This window comes from Mesoplodon densirostris, chromosome 6, assembly GCF_025265405.1.
Source record: "Mesoplodon densirostris isolate mMesDen1 chromosome 6, mMesDen1 primary haplotype, whole genome shotgun sequence".
Taxonomy (NCBI): domain Eukaryota; kingdom Metazoa; phylum Chordata; class Mammalia; order Artiodactyla; family Ziphiidae; genus Mesoplodon; species Mesoplodon densirostris.
Window position 1 is genome coordinate 54,596,367 of NC_082666.1, and position 23,310 is coordinate 54,619,676.

Genomic DNA, 23,310 nt, shown 5'->3' on the forward strand with positions numbered 1-23,310 from the left:
TAATTTTTCAGAGGGTGTTTAAGATGTGTGAAAAGGGAAATTTAATCTGTCAAGTCCTCCATTTATGATTAGTTGTGTCATACAGATTTCACAACCAGCATACTTTTGTTTTCCTGTGGCTCTTTAGTTTTAGTATTGTTTTTAACAGTGTCATATATGATCACTTATTCTTATGACGTTACTTATTCTTAGCTTCATCTTTAAGTTGGATATAAGAATCACCTGCCTTGAATTTTATTTAATGATGTTGCACTAAAACTTGGAAATGATGTGAAACTGGGAAAGTCTCTCTGGTGTAAAACATACAGTTGCTGTTTTCCCTTTATCTTAAATGGTACGTGATTCTTTTAAAAAAGAAGGTAAAGCGTGTTAGCCTCAGGATGTGGCCACAAAGTGCACTGCATGAGATCTTAGTTCCCTGACCAGGGATTGAATCCACGCCCCCTGCTGTGAAAGTGCGGATTCTTAACCACTGGACTGCCAGGGAAGTCCCAGTCTCAGGATTCTTAGTTTGATTTATTTTTTTCTCTTCAACTCCCCTCACCCCTATTAGATTTTTCTCAAATATCTCATAAATAATTCTCCTGAATAATTCTCAGGCACTACTAGTAGGAGAGATACAGTAACTGTCCTAAGGGAAAAACTCATTTGATGTATTTCAGATTTCCTTATGTATAAGAAAACATTTAGCAAAGTTAAGGTTCTTTCCTTCTTGCGTATCTTGTCTAGTATCTCCTTATAAATGTCTGATCATTTCTCTAGAAATTTGCATGATTTCAGACTGTGTGTTGCAGCCAGTGGTGTAATGGAAAACCCGTTGACAAAGAGCCAAGACTCTGGTATTCTACACCCAACTCTTTTGCTCTGTGTCTTTGGACAAGTATGAAGTTTCCCCTTTTTTCTAAATACAAAGAGTTTGGACTGAATGATATCTGTATTTTTGCTCCAAAATTACGATACCCCCACCCCTGCAGCATATAACTGTGTTTAAGATTTCATTGCCTCTTGAGATTTGAATCCCCAGTTTACAAAATGAGACTTCTTTTTTTTTTTAATGTTTAGTGGAATCTACAGTCAAGTATATTCAGAAAGTACCATCACATAGGATTTTTGGTATATTAGCAGATTGTGGCCTCTCCTAACTTTCTAGACAAGATTTCAAAAATAGGGCCTCCCTGGTGGCGCAGTGGTTGGGAGTCCGCCTGCCGATGCAGGGGATGCGGGTTCGTGCCCCGGTCTGGGGGGATCCCATATGCCGCGGAGCGGCTGGGCCCGTGGGCCATGGCCGCTGGGCCTGCGCGTCCGGAGCCTGTGCTCCGCAACGGGAGAGGCCACGGCAGTGAGAGGCCCGCGTACCGCAAAAAGAAAAAAAAAAAAAAAAATAAAGTCTCCTCAATAAGTGTGTGCTGATAAATCATCCTCATTACAATATATGTTTGGTAGGTACTAGGGTGAACAAAGAGGATAAAGACATGGTTTCATATTTCAAGCAGTTAAGCCAGTCACAAGACACAGTAACTAGATGAGTACATCTTGGTTTCCTCAGTATTTAAGAGAACAAGGCATATAATGCAGTGTGGGCACAGGTAAGGGGTACCCAGCTCAGACTAGAGTGGAGAGGATGGATGAGAGTTGACTTTAGAAACTAGGTGATGCCCATGCAGAGTCTCAAGTGACGAAAATTTAGATGACTGGAAAGAGCAGCTTACACTAACACAGGGAAGTGAGAGCAGGAAGCTCTGGGAACTACGGAAGGTTGTATGTGTTTATATAGAGAAGCTAGTCAGTACCCTGAGTATAATGGACTAAGAAACTTGAAATTAATCTTAAAGCATTAGGGAGTCCCTGAGAGGTTTTAAGCAGAGAATAACCCAATCAAATGTATTTTGTGATATCTCTGAACTTCTTGTTTGAATCAAAACAATCTTTATATAGACTGAAAGCATTCAACCAACCCAGTCTCAGTAAAATTTGAGGTTCTGTGTGTGTGTTTTCCATGGATGCAGTATTCTGTATTCTTGGAATACCTCTTAAAGGCAACTGCTCTAATCTACAATACCTTTACTAAGTCTTCTTGTTAGGTGTGATTATTCCTTTTATCTCCAGCACCTTTGCTAGAGGGAATCTTTAATTTCTTATGGACTTATTTCTGTATGCTTTGTTCTCTCAAGTTTACTCATTTGCAACCCTCTGTGAATCATGCTTGTCCTGTACAAAACCTAATCTTGGACGGATATGTGTATGTCTTGGTGTGTGTTTGAGACCTGTTCCTGGTAGGGTTTTGCATTTAGAAGTAGATCAAAGGACATTGCTTCCTTTTGGTGGGTTTTGAGGTCTGTGGCCTGAATTGTGGTTAGAGGTCACATCTTTCTGTGTGTTTCTGAGCTCTCTTGGAGGGTCCAATATAGCTCCCTGCCTGTAAAGCCTTGATGCTTTCACAAGACCTTTGCTACTGCCTGCCAGAGCTGGAGCTAATTTTTATTTAGCGATAGTATCATTTTCCTCAGTCCCATCAAGACTCCGTTTTTTGATATGAGTAGCAATTAACTCTCAGTTTAAATAGGCATAACTATGACCTTGTCCACTTCTTTCAGCTGAAGAGATTGAATGGAGATTTTCAAAAAAAAAGTCTGAAGTGGCAAGTATCTAATTTTCAGGTTTAATGTTTAGTCCTGGGTCAGTAATTGACAAGTGATAGAAGTTGTTCAATGGTGATCTTGCCAGTGGGAGATTTTTCAGATGTCCTTAGTTTAATAAAGAAGAGATTGCTTTGTTCATTTATAGTCCTTATCACTTTAATCTGTTGGTATTAATGTCCACTGTCACTGATCATTGATGAAGCAGAGAGAATTGAGAGCAGTTGTATTTTTGGACAAAAGCATTTAGATGGACTGCTGATAAAGGGATATGCAGGGATTTTAAACTTTACTATGTACGTGTAATAAAGTACCAATTCTTTCCATAAGATATTTTCATTTCTTTTAGTTCTGTGTATTTTGATTAACTTGTGTTTTGATAGCCCATTCTTAGTATATGTGTTACTTGTCCTTGAATGTTTAATGTATAATTAGTTTCAGTTGCTGATGAAGAAATGAGGTTTTAATTGCAAGGAACCTACTGTGTCTCAAACTATTCCATTTTCAAGACCTAATTACTTTGATTACTCTGTTTTTATCTCCGTTTTGTCCAGTCTGATCTCATTTGTGAAGAACAGTTTGAGAAGCCATTGGCTAGAGCATTTATTTGTCTGGTACTTCTGATTGTCTCCCATCTTTTTCCCTTCAAGTAATCTCAGCCCTGCTTGTCTTTGTTTATTATATCACTTGTAGGGTTGTGAGGAATTCCAGAATAAACCTGAGTTTTAAATTGCTATCTTTGGAGTAGATTGGTGTTCAGTGTTGTACTTTTTGTATCATCTTTAAATATTAAATTGCAGACTCTCTGGCTGCCTCTTAAATTAGATCCTTCACTTAGTAGTTTTGATATTTCATAACCTTGCTCCTCAGGCATTAAATATTTACCTGTTTAAATGGCAGTGAAAATGTAAAATCCAAACCTATCTATTAATCCAGTGAATGTAGATTGGAGAACAGCTTGCACTTGGTGAAAGAAGAAGCTATTTTGACCCCACTGGAACATATGCTGGAGGTTCATTGTATCGAAGTATTTCTTTTTTTTTTTTTTTAACATCTTTATTGGGGTATAATTGCTTTACAATGATCTGTTAGTCTCTGCTGTATAACAAAGTGAATCAGCTATATGTAGACATATTCCCATATCCCCTCCCTCTTGCGTCTCCCTCCCACCCTCCCTATCCCACCCCTCTAGGTGGTCACAAAGCATCGAGCTGATCTCCCTGTGCTATGTAGCTGCTTCCTGCTAGCTATCTTATTTTACATTTGGTAGTGTGTATATGTCAGTGCCACTCTCTCACTTCGTCCTAGATTACCCTTCCCCCTCCCCCTGTCCTCAAGCCTATTCTCTACGTCTGCATCTTTATTCCTGTCCAGCCCCTAGGTTCATCAGAACCATTTATTTTTTTTAGATTCCATATATATGTGTTAGCAAACGGTATTTGTTTTTCTCTTTCTGACTGACTTCACTCAGTATGACAAACCCTGGGTCCATCCACCTCACTACAAATAACTCAATTTTATCGAAGTATTTCTGATAAAGAAGTTGCCATAGAACAAAACCATGTCTTGGGTCTTCTCCACGGGGTTTTATTTTAGTCTTGAAGAACCACAAAGATAGACTTAACACTTTGAGGTTTCAGGTAGCCCAAGAGTGGTTCTCTAGGTAAGTATTAAAGCCAGGCACCAGTTTGAGCTCCAGACCCACAGAAAAATCAGAGTCAAGAATTGCTGATAATTGCCAGATAGAAAATTTGGTCTGGAAACTGATTTGAATCTCCAGAGTAAAATACAAGTCCATATCCCATTGCAAGTCTTCTGCCTACTTTGGTCTAAGTATGTTTTCTGTTTATAATCCGTTGAGGTAGAAGAAGAGGAAGAAATACTTTCTGTTTCCTAGAAGGGAGGATGTTGCTGACAGTGATATCCTTGATAGAGAGGAGAGGGGTGGCTGCTTTAATCCCAAGAAACAATAAACGTATAGAGGGGAGACATAGCACATTGATCTGGGAGGAGAGAAGTTGCCCTTCCTTCATCTTTATTTCCTGGAAGTGGGCAAGGGGGAGTGGTGGTACGATGCTCATTTAATGGAATTCTAAAACTTAGAAAGTAATAAAACTAATTTCAGAATTCTTATTATGATGTGTAGTTTTTCCAGTTAATTGCAATTAGTAGCCACTCATTGTTTCTTGGGAAAAGTTTCTTTAAAATAATATTAATGGGAAAATAAAATAACTTGACTTAACCGTAATTGTTGGTGCCATCCTATTCTACTGTCTGCCCTCCTCAGTTTCACTGTGTGTGTGTGTGTTTAAGAAACAATCAAGATTAATTTAATTTTTTTTTTTTTTTTTTGTGGTACGCGGGCTTCTCACTGTTGTGGCCTCTCCCGCTGCGGAGCACAGGCTCCGGACGCGCAGGCCCAGCGGCCACGGCACACGGACCCAGCCGCTCCGCGGCACGTGGGATCCTCCCAAACCGGGGCACGAACCCGCGTCCCCCGCATCGGCAGGCGGACCCTCAACCACTGCGCCACCAGGGAAGCCCCTAATTTAATTTTTCAAACTCTCAGAACAAGTGCACTGATGAGCTAGTTACTGTAATGTGGTATTGTGGCATGAAAACCGGACAAGGAGACAAGGACATGAGTTCAGAAGATCAGAATTTTAAGCCAGAGTTCAACACTTGTGTATAACCTTAGGAATTTTACTTACCTTGTCTATATCTGTTTCCCCAGCTATAAAATACTAATGTGTGCCCTCACAGGGTTGTGGTGAGGCACAAACAAAATACTGTATCTGAAAATGCTTTGCAAATGGTGAAGTCCCATAAGCCCCTAAGTGTAGGTTAAATGGAAATATTGTTACCACCATGAGCTTCTATACAGTCAATCACCCAGTCTGCCTCTGGTGATAGGAACCAGTTCTTTGACAAAGTTACTGAAAAACAATATTTTGAGAAGGTTTGTTATTGGTTCTTGGAGCCCTTTTAATGTAGCTATGTTCTAAAAATGTACCTGGGATTTGTTTTAATCAGGTGTCTTACCTTACATACAGACACATAAATGATTGTTATGAAGGAAGAAGTTTATACTTAACAGATCTCTAGAAACAGGAGGCACAACGTTCCATGCAGGGCCACATGGGCAAGCAACAGGGATGGCTAGGAGGCAGAGGGGAGAGGGCAGAGCATGGCTCAGAGCTTTTGTTGGGTCCTAGTGGAAAGCTAAGGACAAGGCAGGACAGGTACACTGAGTGTTGGGTAGTTTGAATAGTTTTGGAGGGCTCTGGTCTATAGGGTTGGTCTCTGATTGTAAGGTACCTGGCCCCAAGCTGATTTAGAGCAGGAGGAATATTGGCTTGATGTGAGGATTTGATAAAGGAGTTAGGGGTGTGGTCTCTGGATTGACTGGTTTGTGTATCAAAGGTACCTCACCAGGGAGTCATTTACTATCTCTAGATTTAGCTATTCCTGGGAGGGGCAGTCTCTCCAGGATCAAGGCCACAAATGCCAGAGCATCGAGAATACAGAAAATAAGAAAATATAGTCAATACAGGTTGGGAATTAAAGAAGCAATGTGAATTGAAGACCAGACACTGAAAGAAAAAAAAAATGCAGATAACATAACTGACCCAAGTATGTTTTCAAGGCTTTTACATAAGCACTAAATATAAACCCGTTTTCCTAAATATATTTTAGGATAACTTTTAAAACACTCCACCCACACTCCTCTGAAATGCACAAAGCAGTGAATGTCACTGCGTGAGTAAATTATTCTGGAACACAGTAAGGGACTCAGGTTACTCTCAACTGTAATGGTCGAGGTCTTTACCTACATTCTCAGATGCATGTAGAGGTAAATATAGTGTAGTCACTTAGGTCTTTAGGCTCTGTGCTAATAGCAATTTAGGTGGATTAGAGATTATTTTATTATTCCTATTAACCATACAAAGAAGGTAAAATTTGTTCAAATTCAAGAGCCCTTAATGAATTAAACCTGGTTTTGAGCCCAGGCATATTGGTTAGAGAGGTGTCACCTTTGTTTGAGCTTGTGTTGAGGCTGCCTGCTTCATCAGTCATTGGAAGTAAACCTCCTAACTCTGAGCATGTGTAGATGCCTATTCTGTTGCCCATGGGGAGTGGCTCTTTATAAGGGGAACACTTCAGTCACACAATCTGGAGCAGACTAACAGCTGACTTGGTGAGAGCTCCCTGCCACTGAAATAAAGCCTTAGAGTCCTAGATTCTAAGGGTGTCTGAGTGGTGGGATTTTTAGCTTAACCAGGTAATGAAGGATTGTATTTTAGAAAAGAAATTGGGTGTTCATGTATTCACGTCACTGAATGCACATATAGTTAATTTGCTTTGTTTTTATCAGTTTTTAGCAGTCCCAAGATTAGACTCCATTTGAATTATTTTGAGCACTTGGAAATTTCTTTCATTTCTTAATTTTCACTTATATTTAAGTTCCCCAGTCTTCATTGTTCTTAAGTATTTAGGCATAAAGAAAAAAGGAGTAGTATGTGAATAGTTATCTATCTTTTCTCCACCACTATTCCAAATTACCTGTGTCTGTAGTATAAGACAGTGCTAATGTGACTTCCAAATACAGCTTTTGGAACAACAGGTGTAGTTTCACTTGTTATTGAGCAAACTTGTTGAATAAAGGGCAAGAGTATTAAATGTTAACACTATGGGGATTGGGGTGAAAGAGAGCAAAACCTTTATAAAACCTGTCTTTTTTTTCTGGAAAGGAAAAAATAGTGATAACACAGAGAACTGTGGACATAATTGAAATCATGGAGAAAATATTTGGTGTTTCATACCAAATATCAAAAACTGTTTAAATTGAAAAGGTATTTTTTAATTTTGTTCTGCAGTAAGCAGTGAGCCAGATTAAAGGTGGATACTAATGGCTACAATGAACAGGCAGAAGTTATCCTATCATGGTACTCCACCAAATCAAGCCCAGGAGTAGACTCATTGGCCATTTTTATGAATGGTCTGGCAGATGGGGTATACTGTGAAGTTCCTGTCCTAGTAGTCAGTCCAGAAGAGCTTACAGTTAAACTAAAGGAAATGAGGTCAAAATAGCACATGAGACTCAGTGCTAACTTAAAATTGGCAGAGATAGGTTATAGGCACAGAGCTATCGGTCACAGTTTGGGCAAGATCTAGATGACTTGATGAACTCTCCTTGAATGCTGTGTGCCTTGCAAACTGTTGTGGACCTACGGCATCAATGGGGTACTATCCTGGCTTAACTCAGCAGATATTCTAGCATGTGTGATGTGCTAAGATACAGTGATAAGAGAGACAGATACAGCTCCTTTCCTCCTGGAGTTCATGTAAAGAGTGTTGATGATAAATACACATGGACTTGTTGTCTCTTCCATCCTGGTAGAAGTTTGGACACTATATCTCAAAGATGGGAAGCTTTTTGAAAGGGTACCTAAAATGGCAGGTAAAGTCAATAAACCAATAGACGGACTTAAGACCTTTTGAAAATCAAGATTAAAGAGATATGTGGACAAGAAGACAGTAGGCAAAGGATAAGGGCAGGTAAAGTTCATTCATACTTCAACTTCTTGCAGTTTAAGGACGATAGCTATTTTCGAATAAATCAAAAGGATGTACGTATAATAAATTCTTCAGAAACTTTGTACCATCACCCCCAACCCCTGAAATGGGAGAAGCGCAAAAACAGTTCACACAGATGTGTCAGGTGAATTTAGAATCTTTAAGCTTGGTCTTCTGATTGAGCCTAAATCCCTAGTTTAGGGGGATTTCCCCCCTCAAGGATAACTTACTACCATGAATAGTAATGTGCTATGTGCACGATTGGTCTGTTTTGAACACTTACAAAGCTAGGGGTAAATACTGTCTTCTCTCCATGCAAGGGAATGGCGTTTCTCATTTGTCGAGAATTTCTCCAGAAATGAAACAGTTCACTCTGGACTTGCTTGAACTTCAGTGCTTGTTGTGTACTTCTAATGCAAAAGCTGCTAACTAACTTGAGGCAGTTTTTGGGTTTTGGAAGGGAGGTCACTGAGTGTGCATATACGTTTCATTGCTCTTTTCCAGGTTTCCTATGCTCGCCCAAGTTCAGCTTCTATCAGAGATGCAAATTTGTACGTCAGTGGACTTCCGAAAACAATGACACAGAAGGAGTTGGAACAACTTTTTTCACAATACGGACGCATTATTACTTCTCGTATTCTGGTTGACCAGGTCACTGGTAAGTAGGCAGCTGCTCTGGACAATCTTTTCTGCTCTCCGACTGGCAGATGGTGAAATATTTTGCCTTCCCATACAGAAGTCTTACCTCTGGAACACATCAAAGGTATATGTGGGCCAGAAAATGCAGTTTTCTGCTGGGACTGTTCATAGATATGCATGGATAAGAATAGATTGTGGAGTGTAGTGAGCAAGCTTGAGTCATTTCCTCCGCAAAGGTGCAGGTTTGGAGTATGTTTTGTGGCTTATAATAAATTTATAAGTATAATTATTACAGGTAAGTTATTACAAATAATTATTACAAATTAATCTTCATTTCCAAGCTGCTGCATGAAAAAAGCTCCCATCCTCCTTATAAAGTACTAGTAAACAATCTTATTTTTGTGAAAAACATAGTTTAATGCAGCTGATTCTCCAGGAGTAGATTACACTACATCTACACTGGTAATTGCTGTTAAGGCTATTTTTCAGGTCCATGCTGTGTTGTATAGGCATGTGTAAGAGTTTAAAATTTTGAATGTTAAAAATTTATTTTATCCCTTATATTACTTTTAACCAATCCAAAATAAGAAGACTAATATGTTTATTAAAAATTTTGTATGTAAGGGAGCTAGCTCTTCTGCTAAAGCTTTTAGTTAAAGAAAAACTAGCAATATAGATTTGATTATGGATCTTAAAAATAAGGCACCGGCATTTTTCTATTGTAAAAACAATATTCTTTTTAAAACATAATGAAATTAGGGAAACATGATAAGGAGGGGAAAAAATAACCTATAGTGCCATATACTCAAGTAGTTAGGTTTTTCTTTTTTCTGTGTGTTTCTTCTTTCTCCCCTCCTTCACTCTCCCTATTTTCTCTCTCTCCTTTCCCATCTCTCTCTCTCTCATAATTATTGTACCAGTGGAGATAGTTGTACATTACAATGTGTGATTTTTTTTCTTTTTAAAGAAACAATGGACCACAGAGTAAAATCAGGCCAAGTTTTAAATTCTTCAAGTGACGATCAATTTAGTTGATCTGAATTTGATCAGAAGCAGCTTATGTTATGTCCCTCTGTGCTGTTAGTTAACCTCTTACAGAGTCTGAATACCATACTTCTGAGTTCTGAGTAAAGTGATATCTACCATCATTCACATACTTGGGAGAATGGCCTGTAGGTTTTGCTGTATGGAGAAAATTTAGTCCAGTGAGGGTATATAAAAATGTGGTCTTTTCTTCTTAGCTGCATTTTGTAATGATCATACATTCTATCACAGTGTCTTGTACAACACAGACTGCTAATGGGGTCAAATAGAAATCCAGGCCTAGCAATCTAGATATATTTGTTTAGAGCAACAAAAATGGCCTGATATTTTGTTCATATTATTCATGATTTTTCATTCATTCATTCTCAGTGAGGACTTATGAATCAAAAGTAGATTTCTTTCACCTGTGATACAGAAAGCCCATCTCTTAACTGCAAGTCCATCCTGAGTATGTAGGCTCACAGGTGGATTTATCTCGCCACCTCTTGGTTTAGTCAGTGGTTCTCATGTGTGGTTCTGCACCTGGAGCATCAGCATCCTCCTGGAACCTCCTTAGAAATGCAGTCTTGGGCTCCACCCAAACCTAATGAATAAAACTCTCAGAGTGGGCATTTTACCAAGCCCTTTGGGTTATAGTGATGCATGCTCAGGTTTGAGGACCATAGGTTTAGATGACTCATCCTATATAGAGGCCATTTCGTTGCTTATCTAATGCTTTCCTTAAGTCAAGTCCTAGGGGTTATTCATTCTTAATAGATAACTGAAAGGATAGATTTGCTGTCATTTCACCATTTCATCTTTATACTTAAGACTTACAGAGTGAAATTATCCACTTTACCTAAAATGAAAAATCCTGCAATTTTGTTATTCAGCCATCAGGTGGTAATAATGTGCAGCAGGTATAGCTTAAATAGGAAAGGTGAAGTGATAGGGGCTGTCTGAGGTAAGTGTATATGGAAAAAATGCCTCATCTACCTTAGAGTAAAATTCTAAGCCATTCAGCTTACACAGTATTAACTGTAAAGCAAGCAGACCTTTATTCTTTTTTAAAGTTCCTATAAATCATAATGGTCTAGTGCATTTTCTTAGCCTATCTTTCTTAATAACCTCTCAGTCTTTTCTTCAGTAACATACTCTGAATCATCTAGGCTTTTCTCACTGCTAGTCCCAAGCTGGTACTGCTACTACCAATTTGCTTGCCAAGAAAGTCTTTCCCTACAACTACTGCTCTCATGATGGCCAGCTATGGCCACCCCAAATAGCCTGTTAAGCTAATTAAATGGAATGAGTTGGGTTTCCTGCTACCATTTCTCAAAAGCTGGACAGGTATTTGGCCATTCCTCTGCCTTCCTCCATTCTTGTCTCTTAGGGTGGGGAGAGCGGGAGCCAGGGAATGACATTCCGTAGTCAGAAGTAAATGCTGCCAAAGAAAGAAAGCTTTGAGGCTTTACTTCTATCTTACTTATTTTTAAACTCTACCTCCTCTTTCACCTCTTTTTCTCCATGTAATGTTATTTCTCTAATAAAGAACAGCCAGTTAAAAACAGTGGGGGAACTTCAGGGAACCAGAAAAGCCTCTTCAGACATTTTTCTTAAAGGGTCGGTTTCCTATATAATATGATTAAGTAGAATTATATTGTTTAAAAATGTAGCTGAAATATATTTTTCTACCACTGTGCATATATTTTTAGCATAGCTTTTTAGCATTTTTAGCAAATGTCTGTTTCTGTTCTCCTTGTTACAAGAAAAAGAGCTACTGTGCCCATCATTTCTGAACTGTTTGTCCAGTAGCATAATTTGAAAAGTACAAGTCAGGCATACTGTTGACTTTATTAAAGAGTGTGAGTGCATGAGAGGGAGAGAAGAAGGTGGGGAAAGGAAACATGGATATGCTTGTGTGCTTTCTTCTTCTTCTTGGCTTATTGGTAGCATGTGGTAATGGACTTTAAAATGCGTTAATTTAATTTAATGCATTTCATGTATTTAAAAAAGTACAAAATTGTAATGCTATACTGAATTGCTACTAAGTCAAGGTAAAACTTTTCTCCTCATGTGATTTTGTGGCAGATGTTATATGTGGGTGAAAACATGTTCTTGAGAAGGAAAAATTAATTTATCCTTTCTTCTCTCCCTCCTGTCTCCTTCCACTCCCTCTTTCCCAAATCCTTACCCACATCTACCATAGGCATATCAAGGGGTGTAGGGTTTATTCGATTTGACAAGCGGATTGAGGCAGAAGAAGCTATCAAAGGCCTAAATGGCCAGAAACCTCCTGGTGCCACAGAGCCAATCACTGTAAAGTTTGCTAATAATCCAAGCCAAAAAACAAATCAGGCCATCCTTTCCCAGCTGTACCAGTCTCCAAACAGAAGGTATCCAGGACCACTAGCTCAGCAGGCACAGCGTTTTAGGTAAGTCTGGTCTGGTTCTTAATGCCCAGCTACTCAACTCAGAACTCTCAGGTTCACTGTCCAGTACTTTTACTGACAGGGTCTCCGGTTTGCTATTATTGTTGTTTTCTTTCTTTTTCTTATGGGCACAGAGAAAACCTACTTGGGGAATAGTGTCTGTTGCAAATATCCAGGGTGGGGACAAAAGGACAATAACCTACAGCAGTGTTTCTCAGCCAGGAGTAGTTTTGCCCCTCTGGGGGCATTGACAGTGTCTGGAGACGTTTATGTGGGCACAGCTTGAGTGGGGCGTGCCACTAGCATCTAGTGGGAGAGGCCAGGGATGCTACTCATCACCTTGCATGTACAGTTATAGCCCCCAACAACAACAGATTATCTGGCCCCAAACAGCAATAGTACTGAGGTTGAGAAACCCTGACCTGCAGAATGCTGGGGTCTTAACTGTTTCCAGTGCTTTCAAATTCCCCTTTTTAGTTTTTTTCTTGATAAGATCTTATTCTTGAGTTTTAATTTTTAGGTCAAGCTCTTTCAGTTACTTTGTTTTATAATATGTGCACCACTAAGGGTACCTAACTATGTGATGACATTACGTTTTTATAAATAGGTTCTTCTTCCCTTTTTAAATTTTTATTCCTTGCAGTTTAGAGGTTGGCAAACCCCTGTAAAGGCCCAGATAGTAAATATTCTAGGCTTTGTGGGTCATGGTCTCTGATGCATGTCTTTTTTAAACAACTCTTTAAAAATGTAAAAACCATTCTTAGCTCCTGGGCTGTAGAGAAACAGATGGCAGTCTGGATTTGGCCCCTGGGTGGTAGTTTTCTAACCTCTGTATAGTCCATAGAATGACCATGCATTTTTAGCCCAAAGAGGATATTCTATCTCATAGACGGGTATAAATATTCTAATTTTTCAAATTTTATTCTAATACTGGGGCAACAACCAGATTAAGTCATTAAGTCACTTAAAAAAAATCCCTAATCTGCATGTGAGAAGAATGGTGACTTTTAGATGTTAAACAAAACACAGAGACATAAACATTTTTTATTTTCCGTAACATTTTTAATATCCTTTTTGGCCATATGGTATACTGCAGCCATAATGCCGTGTAACCTCCATGCTAGTATTTTTTTGTTTTGTTTTTTATCACCAGTGAATATCAATTTTATTTCCTTGCTGGAGCAGAATAGTTAATTACCAAAAATATAATCACAAATTTAGCTTAATAAAGAGTTATGTGTTTTCTAGCTTAAATCATGTGCATTTTTTGATTCAGGTGTTTTAGAGTGCTGAAGAGAGTAAAGATAAAATTAGTAAAATATCTCCTTTAAAAAAAACTATGTCACCTGAGGTATGAGAAAGATTTTCCATAAACACCGTGTTCATTTCCTACTTAGGGTGGCTTTTGCCTTGGGAGAAGAGGGTTTACTGTCAGAGGCTCCATTTGGAACTGTTTGACTTGGTACCCAGTTGACTAAGCCTTGTGTTCACTTCACTCTCTGCTTTAACTTTGTAAGGTTTAAAGAAAGCATTGGTAGAAAGGAAACACTGCTACTTTTGACTGTGGTGGTTGGTGATTGGGCTGGAGGAAGACATGCATGGGGCTGCTTGCCATTGCGGAGAAAGAAATTTCACAAAGCCATTTCTTAGCTCTGCCTGTAGGTTTCCTGTGTGGCATCTTAAGTGAGTAATATTTTTTTGCAAATTTAGCACAGACATGCATGAAGGAATTTTAGAGGCGTTTCCTAGGCAGCCTATCCAGTTAACTTCAGAGCTCTTTGGGGCCTAGAAAAGAATTTTGAGCTTAGGTAGAGGAAAGTTCTTTGAAACTTACTGGTTGATTTTAATACTGTGAAAACACAAGATGTTTGATGTTAGTAGAAAGCTGTATTAGTTTAAATTGTTATTTTTGGTGTTTCCCAATTTAACCTCTGGTTTTTGTTTTATAGTAGTTATTGAGTAAAACTGTGCTCTTAAAATCAAGATTGAATTCTGAGAAAGATTGAGCAAGAGGACTGAAATGATAGGATCTCCAGGAGAATGCCTGATTATTGAAATGGCAAGGCATGTAGGTGACTCAAATACTAGGTTGTTGATAGCTATTTTATCTGCTCTCAACTTCATCTAGCCCCCTCCCTGCATGCTTTTTTTTTTTTAATTGGGTAAAGCTTTACAGGATGTTCTGATGATCAGATTTAATATTTTAAAAATTATCTTCTGCCCATTCTGTGCTTTTATCTTTTAGTTCCGTATGTAATTAACTTAACGATTCTTCCTTTCCTTATCTCCTATAAAAAGAAATTTTGGAAAAAGGGAATAAGAGTTGTCTGTTTTAAGGGAAACTTGGTTTCAGAAAATGGGGAAGAAGTTTATTGTACTTTCAGATTCTTAACTCTTGTCTCCGTCACCCCACTTCTCATAATCCATCTTCAGATAGTAAATTATGAACTAGTCTTTGAGCTCAATGAAGGTGTTTGGTGTAGATTCAGTGTTACAAGAAATTGAGAACCTTTATTACTAGATTTTAAGTTTAGCCTGTTGTGTGTTTGGTTGCTTTTCTTTAATATCTTTGAACCTGGTCTGTCATTACCTTGATTTTTTTCCCCCTTATTCTATTGAATTAAGGTTGAATCTTCTTTCATCTCAGAAAGACTCTTGAATTGAAGGACTGGCTTGCTTTGTTGGTATTTTGCTCTTCTGTAGTTCAGGCCTAGGTCATTACCTAGATCTTTTGTCTCTAGTATCTGTGTTCTAATGCTCTCAGCCTTGAGTTTGTCACCTTCCTGCGGACACTTAAAAAATTTTGCACTGTGTGTTTTTATGTTGTCATAGTGCCTCGGGAGTTGAGAGAGATTGGCAAATACAAGTTATAAATATTAATAGCCAAGGATGTTTTTAATATTTATGAAATGTACCTTATCTTTTAAGGTTAAAAAAATTAAAATCCATGTAATAAGAGTTAAGTTTAAAAGTGGGCTTGTGAGGTTTATGGCTCAGTCAACCCATATGAATAATTAGAAAGAGAATTATTTTAACATGAGCACTGCTAATCTAATATGCTTATTTAATTGACTACAGTTTTCAAAATAAGACCGGCCTTGTTTATTTGGATGGATAGTGTAATTCAAGCCCCTAAGTATGTTCTTGGGACATGGTATCTGAATTAAACTTTCAGCCAAATTTTTTTCATCTCTCTTCTTGTGGAGCAGCCTTAATTTTATTAAATGTGGTCTAGTCTAATGGCTTGTGTGCCTGCTTCTATAATAAGCCTTTATGCATTTTTAAAGGAGCCTTTTAAATCAGCACTTGAGTTTCATTTAAGGCATGTACTGGTTGCACGATCACAGTTTACTTTGGGAAGAAACTGGTATCAATCCTCCCGAATAATTTTTTTCCTCTGTTTAGAGGAATTAGATAAGGAGATAAGTTGATGATCTTGTTGTGGGTTAACTTCAAAGCAGATCTTGGTCGGTGATCTTTAGTGAGGTTTTGAGAACCATTATTTGTAGAGTTCAGAGTTTTATTTTCTTACCCATTAGTAATCTCTCTGTATATTTTTATTTCTCACTTTGACTGACATCTCCCCTTCTACCTGCGTGTAGGCCCTCCCATAGTCTGTCAGCTAAATTTCTTGGAAACTGGGCAGGTACCTTCTTTTCACTCTCTACTTATAAACATCTAGCTTTGAAATGGGAATATTCTATTCAAAATATTGCCCACTTATAATCAGAAACTAGGCATGTAGTCATAAACTATATGTACATGGGGCTTGTGCTATTATATTCATTAATTCATAAACCCTAATCATACACAGAAAACAAAAATAAGGATGAAATAAACAATATATCAGTGTTTTGCTAATCATGCTAACTGGCGCATTTTTCACTTACATAATATCTTAGTAAATAATATACCTTTAAAGCAAGAGTCATAAAATTATGATCTTGATAATTTGGAATTTCTTGTCTGAGTTCATGTGAGACATGTTAGATTATTTTGTTTAACCTCATAGTGTAGCGTGTACTAGGAGTAGGAGAGGGAATCAACTCTCCCTTTTCTTATTTACTTGGGCTTTCCTTACTGGTGTCATCCTCCCTCTGATGATGGTGATGATGATTTGTTGTTTGCAGGAATCTTTTTAAAATGGGGAGGGGGAAGGGTAAGCTGTGACAAAGTGAAAGAGCAGCATGGACATATATACACTACCAAACGTAAGGTAGATAGCTAGTGGGAAGCAGCCGCATAGTACAGGGAGATCAGCTCGGTGCTTTGTGACCGCCTGGAGGGGTGGGATAGGGAGGGTGGGAGGGAGACGCAAAAGGGAGGGGATATGGAAACATATGTATATGTATAACTGATTAAATTTGTTATAAAGCAAAAAAAAAAAAAAAAAGACACTGGGCAGTGTCTTTCTTTCACTCTTTTGGAAACTGCTCTCTCATCCAGTGATTCTCTCTTCTCACCACACCTTCTCCTAAAATGTAATTTAAAAAAAAGAACAACAACAACAACAAAAATCAAAAAAAAAATAAAATAAAGACGTGAGAAAGAGGAAAAAAAAAAAAACTACCTCTTCTCTGAGGGTTGTTTTAATTAAATCTAGGTTTTCCAATCTAATCCTTCAAATCCACTTAACGTGTTATTTGTAAAGTGGATTATGCCCATGCTAAAGAACAGGTGACTGTGTCACTTTCCCTTTGAGGACTGCTCAGTCTTCCCTCAGGAAACTGTGTGATGCATGGGGACTGAGTGAGGGCTTTGGATGCAGTGCATTTATTCAATATGAGTAAAGAATACTTTATTTTTAAATTAGAAAAAATTTTTATTGGACACTTTAATATTTATTTGCCATACAGCTGTATATCATCACACACACCCCTCCTAGGTCATTCTGGAGGCTATTAACTTGGTCTCAATTAAAAATTGGCTCTGTCATTAAATGATCACATGTAAAAGATGGCTGTCCCTGAACTCTGGACAGACCCAGAAAAAATGTGTAATTCTGGAGAGTAATAGTGGTCCTTGTGTCTGAGCTAACTGCCTAAGTGACAGTTTTCCAACTTCTACAAGGCTTGGGGTACATGGTGCCCTAGTGGAGCACACACTGCCTTCTCCCAGCTCCTGTGGGTGTGTGGCACTGAGAGCAGGGTAAACTGCTAGGTCCAGCTGTGGCCGGCGGGGGTTTTCAGTGTTGCCTGGGGTCCTGTTTCTTAGGTGCCATGTTCCTCCTTGTTGATGGGAGAGGAGGGAGGGGCAAGGAGAGCAAAGAGGGAGAGGGAGAGGCAGATAACTTGGCTTGAATTCCATAGGACTGAATTTTTTCTAAAGTGAATATTGAGTGAAGATACCAATGGGCAGGATCGTGGTATCACACAGGATTTCACAGGTAGGGCAAATATGAGGCTCATTGAGAGGGTCCTCAGAGATCCTAGTATAAAAGTCCTAGGCCTCCTGCCTGGAGAATCCTGGGGTGGAGAGTGAGAAATGAGATATCTCTCCTTTTAACACATGTAATCCACTTCTGGGGCAGTTTTGGTTTCTACCCTACTTAGAAAATACTGAAAACTTGCTTAGGAGATTCTGTCTCTGGACTTTTGGTTAGTGTCCTAAGCTGGTGGTGATAGAGTCTGCACAATTAATGGGCAGAGATGATGTGACTCTGTTTTGGTGTTTCTGCATCTGAGCCTTTGAGTACTTTGGAAGCAGACCTCAATATGCTATTCTGTTCTACTGGTGTCATATGCCAAATGCATTCTGTATTGATCATTCAGCAATTCTATGAAATTATCTGTATCAGATTACTTTATTGTTGATGATACTAATTTGTTTGCATCCTTATTTCTGGTATTTGTGGCCTCTACTTTGGAGTATAAGGGTATGGCATCTTTGACTATACTCATTACCTCTGCACAAAACAAAATCCTCCTCCCACCTGTGTACTTTTCCCATATATGTGCTCTCTCCCTTGCATGTGCAAACAGGCTCCCCAGCCTGCCCTCCTGATAGTTCTTACTCTGGATTAAGTAGTTAAGGGTAATGTTAGTAACCTCAATGCTTTGATTCAGTCAACAGATGCTAATTGTAAACTTGTAGTGACCCAATCCGTCTGTGCTCCATGATTAGTGGTACGATGAGTAATGAACTTGTCCCTGCTCCTGAGAGGGTAGAGGGACAAGGCACACACCACACACAGATGAGGCTCCTTTGTCACTGTGATTTGTTCCTTTTTTTTTATTTTGTAGTACTTTGCATTACAATCAGCTCGGTTCTTTTCAATTTTACGAAACACACAGATGTGCAGAGGTAATTGGGAATAGGAACCTGTGAAGATTCTTTGTCCAATTCTGAAAGACCAGAAGGAGGTGTCTTGGGGCTTTTATAAAACTAGGAGGAGTTGCTTTCTCATGTGTGCTCTAGCCTCACTTGAGGCCACAGGTTAGACAATAAGGTTGAAACATTTTTCAAACTTAACCGTTTGGGGCTTCCCTGGTGGCGCAGTGGTTGAGAGTCTGCCTGCCGATGCAGGGGACACGGGTTCGTGCCCGGTCCAGGAAGATTCCACATGCCGTGGAGCGGCTGGTCCCGTGAGCCGTGGCCGCTGAGCCTGCGCGTCCGGAGCCTGTGCTCCACAACGGGAGAGGCCACAACAGTGAGAGGCCTGTGTACCGCAAACAAACAAACAACAAAAAACAAACAAACAAAAACACCCTTAACTGTTCATGGCTGTTAAAGAAAGTAATGTTCCTCTGACCCAGGGTCTTAGTGTTGAACATTGTGGCAGTTGAGGTATTCAGTTATGCCTCCCTCCTCTAAACACACATCATTGATTGGCACTCATTGCACAAATGTGGAACATCGGAATGGTCTCTTTGAAACTGATAAGGCTAGAAGAATCAAGTGCTTAAAACATCAATTTAATTTTTGAAACAGGAAAAGGGTAGAGAGTTTTAAAGAGTACCCACCCACCGCCATCTACTTCATAAAAAAGAAATTGTTAAGAGAAGCTCACTTAAGTTTGTTTCTATCTACCTGCTTCTTACACCTTGAGTAGTGGGACTATACTTCTTGTAGAACAATCAAAATAAGCATCAGACTGCAGTCTGAAGTCCTTGCTTTGTTGCTCAGTGAGTCTGTCGTCTTAGGTTCTGTGGACCTCAGCTGAATACATTGAGCAATGGGAGGTTTAGCTGAGGTTGTCTATAAGGTTCTTTTTACCTATACTAACACCACTTTGATTTTAAGAAATGAAAGTCCTTTGTATTCGGGGGGTTGAAGGGAAATTTATGGAATTCTGTGTAAACTGCAGAATTTGAATACCGATGCCACCATTTACTAACTCTTTGGCCTTGAGCAAGTCCCTTAATCTGAGTGCCTTATGATACTCAGGAACTAATCGTTCTGAAAATTAAAAATAATATAAGGACATGTAGGTGCATGTGGAGTGCTTAGAACTTGCCTGCAAAAGGTGAGAACCCAAATGTTAAGTATTCCAGAGCCTCCACATTTCCTCTTGAAAGGGTTTCCTCAGATGACCACCAATGATTTCACTGACCCTTGTAGAGATAAACTGCATCCATTGGAAGAGCTACTGTTTTATGGCACTGGGTACCATCCTCTCAGAAATGTAAGAAGACCCACTGTTTTGAGACTTCACATACAATTAATATACAAACATCCCCTTGGAAGATGGCAGTAAAGAGCCCAGCTTTCTTGGACATCAAGGGGAAAAATTAAAAACTGAAGTTTGCTAAATGTGTGTTTTGCAGGTTGGACAATCTGCTCAATATGGCTTATGGAGTAAAGAGGTAATGATAGAGGTTCATGATAATCATAATCCCTTCCCATAATTGACTAGTTTCTTTGATTTGGGGAGTGACACCCTTCATAAGTTTGTGTTGGGTTTTCTTTTGCATGTACAACCTAGTGAGAAGCTGTTTTTGAAGCACGGTTGACTCAAGGAATATTATCATACCACTGGATGCCACCTGGCCTTTAAAAACCCCATTATTTGTTTTCTCTTGCATTGCGACGTTATAGCATGTTTCTGTCTGTGTTGGTCCTTCTTGCCCCCAATCCTGCTTAAGTTCATGAAGCCAGTTCCAAATTTATTTCTTTGCTATTGTGAGTAATATTTTTCAATACAGTATATGTGGCCATTTCATAACTTATTAATACCATGATACTATAGCATGCCACTGCAATCCACACACCGACTTTGGTTGAAACTTCAAATAGTTGTATGTATCTGTTGTGGGGAGGGGAGTTACCGAAACTCTTGGGATGGGAAAGGGGAAAGAATTAAGTCCACTGCTGTAACCAACCTCTGTTTCTATTTGTGCGTGTGTGTGCGTGCGTGTGTGTGCGTGTGTGTGTGCGCATGTGTGTGTGTGTTTCTCCTATTTTGTTTAGTAGGTTTTCTCCAATGACCATTGATGGAATGACCAGTTTGGCTGGAATTAATATCCCTGGGCACCCAGGAACAGGGTGGTGTATTTTTGTGTACAACCTGGCTCCTGACGCAGATGAGAGCATCCTGTGGCAAATGTTTGGGCCTTTTGGAGCTGTCACCAACGTGAAGGTCATCCGTGACTTTAACACCAATAAATGCAAAGGTTTTGGATTTGTGACTATGACAAACTATGATGAGGCTGCCATGGCGATAGCTAGCCTCAATGGATACCGTCTGGGAGACAGAGTACTGCAGGTCTCCTTTAAGACAAACAAAACGCACAAAGCCTAATGAGCTCTTGTCCTCAGTCCATTTATATATGAAAACTATACAACAAAGGCAAGTTAAGAGAAACTTTATACATTAGTAAATGTCTTTGTAAGTCAGTGTTGAGATGGGGATAAAACGACTACTTAGCATCCTAAGAAATATGTGAGATTTTTTATTGCTAGTATTTGAATTAAAACTTCTTAAATATCTTTTATGTTTGAATATGGACAAGAGGTACAGGGTTTTTACCTGTCACATTGCATTCTATTGCCTTCTTTGAAGAAGGTGGACCTTTTAAAGTGTTTCAGCTAAGGGAAGACATTTCTTTTTTTTTTTTTTTTTACATAACTGCCTTGAACCTGTGAGTAAGTATTGAGGCTTTGTGTTGTAATTCTTTAGTTGGTTGTGTCTTTCCCCCCCCCCTTTTTTTTCTTTTTCTGATTAGCTTTGTGTTTGGTTTACATTTAAAGCATTGCTGTTATGTCTGAGAAAAGTATTTTGAAGTTTACATTTTTATTTATGAAGTTAAAAACAGTATTTATTTTGTAATTATGATTTGGGTTGGGGAAGGGGGGCTACATTATAAACGCTTATTGTAAGAATACTGGAGAACTTTTCGTAAAGCAGTACCTTGCCAAAGAGATAAGAGCCTCTTTGATGTGGGTTTAAAAAAAGCATCTATTTTTATAAAAAAGAAAATTTGGAGAAACTTTTTACTGGTCCTGGAACAAATATTTTGACTTGAATACTTTGAGAAATCTCTTCATATGACACCTAGTGAGCTTTTAAAATTTACCAGGAAATTTGCAGCGGTTGGAAAATTTAGAAAGATTTATGATGTAGAAAATACTTTTGAGATCTTTGTATGAAAGGAGTAGAATCAATGGGGGAAACACTGCTGGTTTCGTTTTTGTAATCACCAGTGGAGCGTCTGATCATCCTGGTTATTATGTGATAGGTGGCTCACATTGATTTGTGATTTTGAAACAAATAAAAAAAATTTACAAAAGAATATATAAGAGCAGGCAAGAAGTTTAAATTACCACGAGATGGGGGAAAAAAAAATCTGTTCTTCCTAAAGAAATCCCTTCAGATAGAGCTCATGGTGTTTAGTGATGTACTTGCAGTATTGTTTGAAGAATTGTTTTGTCTTAAGGAAAAAAGATGTTGCACATGATTTGTACTGCAGCAGATCGGCAAAAGTGATCTGAGTTTGATATATTTGAAGGTATTTTGAAAGTTATGTTCAAGGCTAACACCTGAGCTTTGTGTAATGTAAATAAGACCTTGTGTTATGAACCTTTCAGCTAATTTGATTTTTTTTTTCCTTACATGCCAAGTGATGTTCAGGTTTTGAATGTTTTTGTATCAGTTTTTTCCTTTGTAAATGGCATTAACATTGTTACTTGAGGTCTTGCTTAATCACTTTTGTTGTCCTGAGGACTTGAATTTACAGTGCATCAGATTTGTTGCTAATTTTGTCTGTAGATAGTCTAGCTTCAGCTGTTTATGGTGATGCTACATTTTCGTTTATAAATATGTTTGTGGTAAAAAAAATGAGTATAACCATAGGTTTTGAACAAATTTCCTTACATTTTTCATACAAAAATCATAAATATCTGTATGCTATTGAAATTTAACTTTGTATGATGCTTAAACCACTATTTGGGGAAATAATAAAATAAGTCTTTACCATGTATGAAAGAAATTTTAAAAAATACAAAATATTTTCTGATTAGCATCTAGCTTATAATAAATTTTCAAAAAAGCTGAAGGCAAAAATGCCTTCATCAGGATGCACTGAGAACTATATAGTTACGTCCTGCTTTTTGTATAAACTGAGATGCTCACATGCTTCCCCTTAGAACAGGCAATGTGCTATGCATAACATAGTTGTACATTATCTTTGCGGTTGCGTTGAGTTTTATTTTTATTATTTAAAATTGTAGTTATAAAAATTTTCAGTATAGTACAGTACATATACTGTGAGGCGCGTGCTAAAGTGAATAAGCGAGTTTTCATGCTGACCCACTCAATGCTATTCAGAAATCAATTGGCTTAGCACTTTCTCATATCCTTAGGTGCATTTAGATTGTCAGAGTTAACCTGCATTAAAAAAAAAAAAACTAAAAAACAAAATACATGTATATACTTAAAAAAAAAAAAATAAGGTTTCCCTCACGGGAAAACAGCAGCTACATGCTTCTTTCCTATACTACTGTAGCAAACCAAGGCATTGATGAGAGGGCATGCAAATTGTGCTTCACTTTACAGTGTTTATCAGAGC

At 38.5% G+C, this 23,310-nt stretch overlaps 1 protein-coding gene across 6 annotated transcripts in view; it reads left to right on the top strand.

Moving 5' to 3' along the window:
- Nucleotides 1–21,044, top strand: part of ELAVL2 (ELAV like RNA binding protein 2) — a 71,537-nt gene extending 50,493 nt beyond the window's left edge. For 2 of the 6 annotated variants that reach the window (XM_060100761.1, XM_060100762.1), the window contains exons 4-7: nucleotides 8,718–8,871; nucleotides 12,082–12,307; nucleotides 20,071–20,109; nucleotides 20,714–21,044. In XM_060100761.1, coding sequence (XP_059956744.1) covers nucleotides 8,718–8,871; nucleotides 12,082–12,307; nucleotides 20,071–20,109; nucleotides 20,714–21,044 — 750 coding nt within the window. The remainder of the gene's footprint in view (nucleotides 1–8,717; nucleotides 8,872–12,081; nucleotides 12,308–20,070; nucleotides 20,110–20,713) is intronic. The other 4 variants (XM_060100763.1, XM_060100764.1, XM_060100765.1 and 1 more) reach the window with 3 other exon arrangements.
- Nucleotides 21,045–23,310: the final 2,266 nt, after the last annotated feature.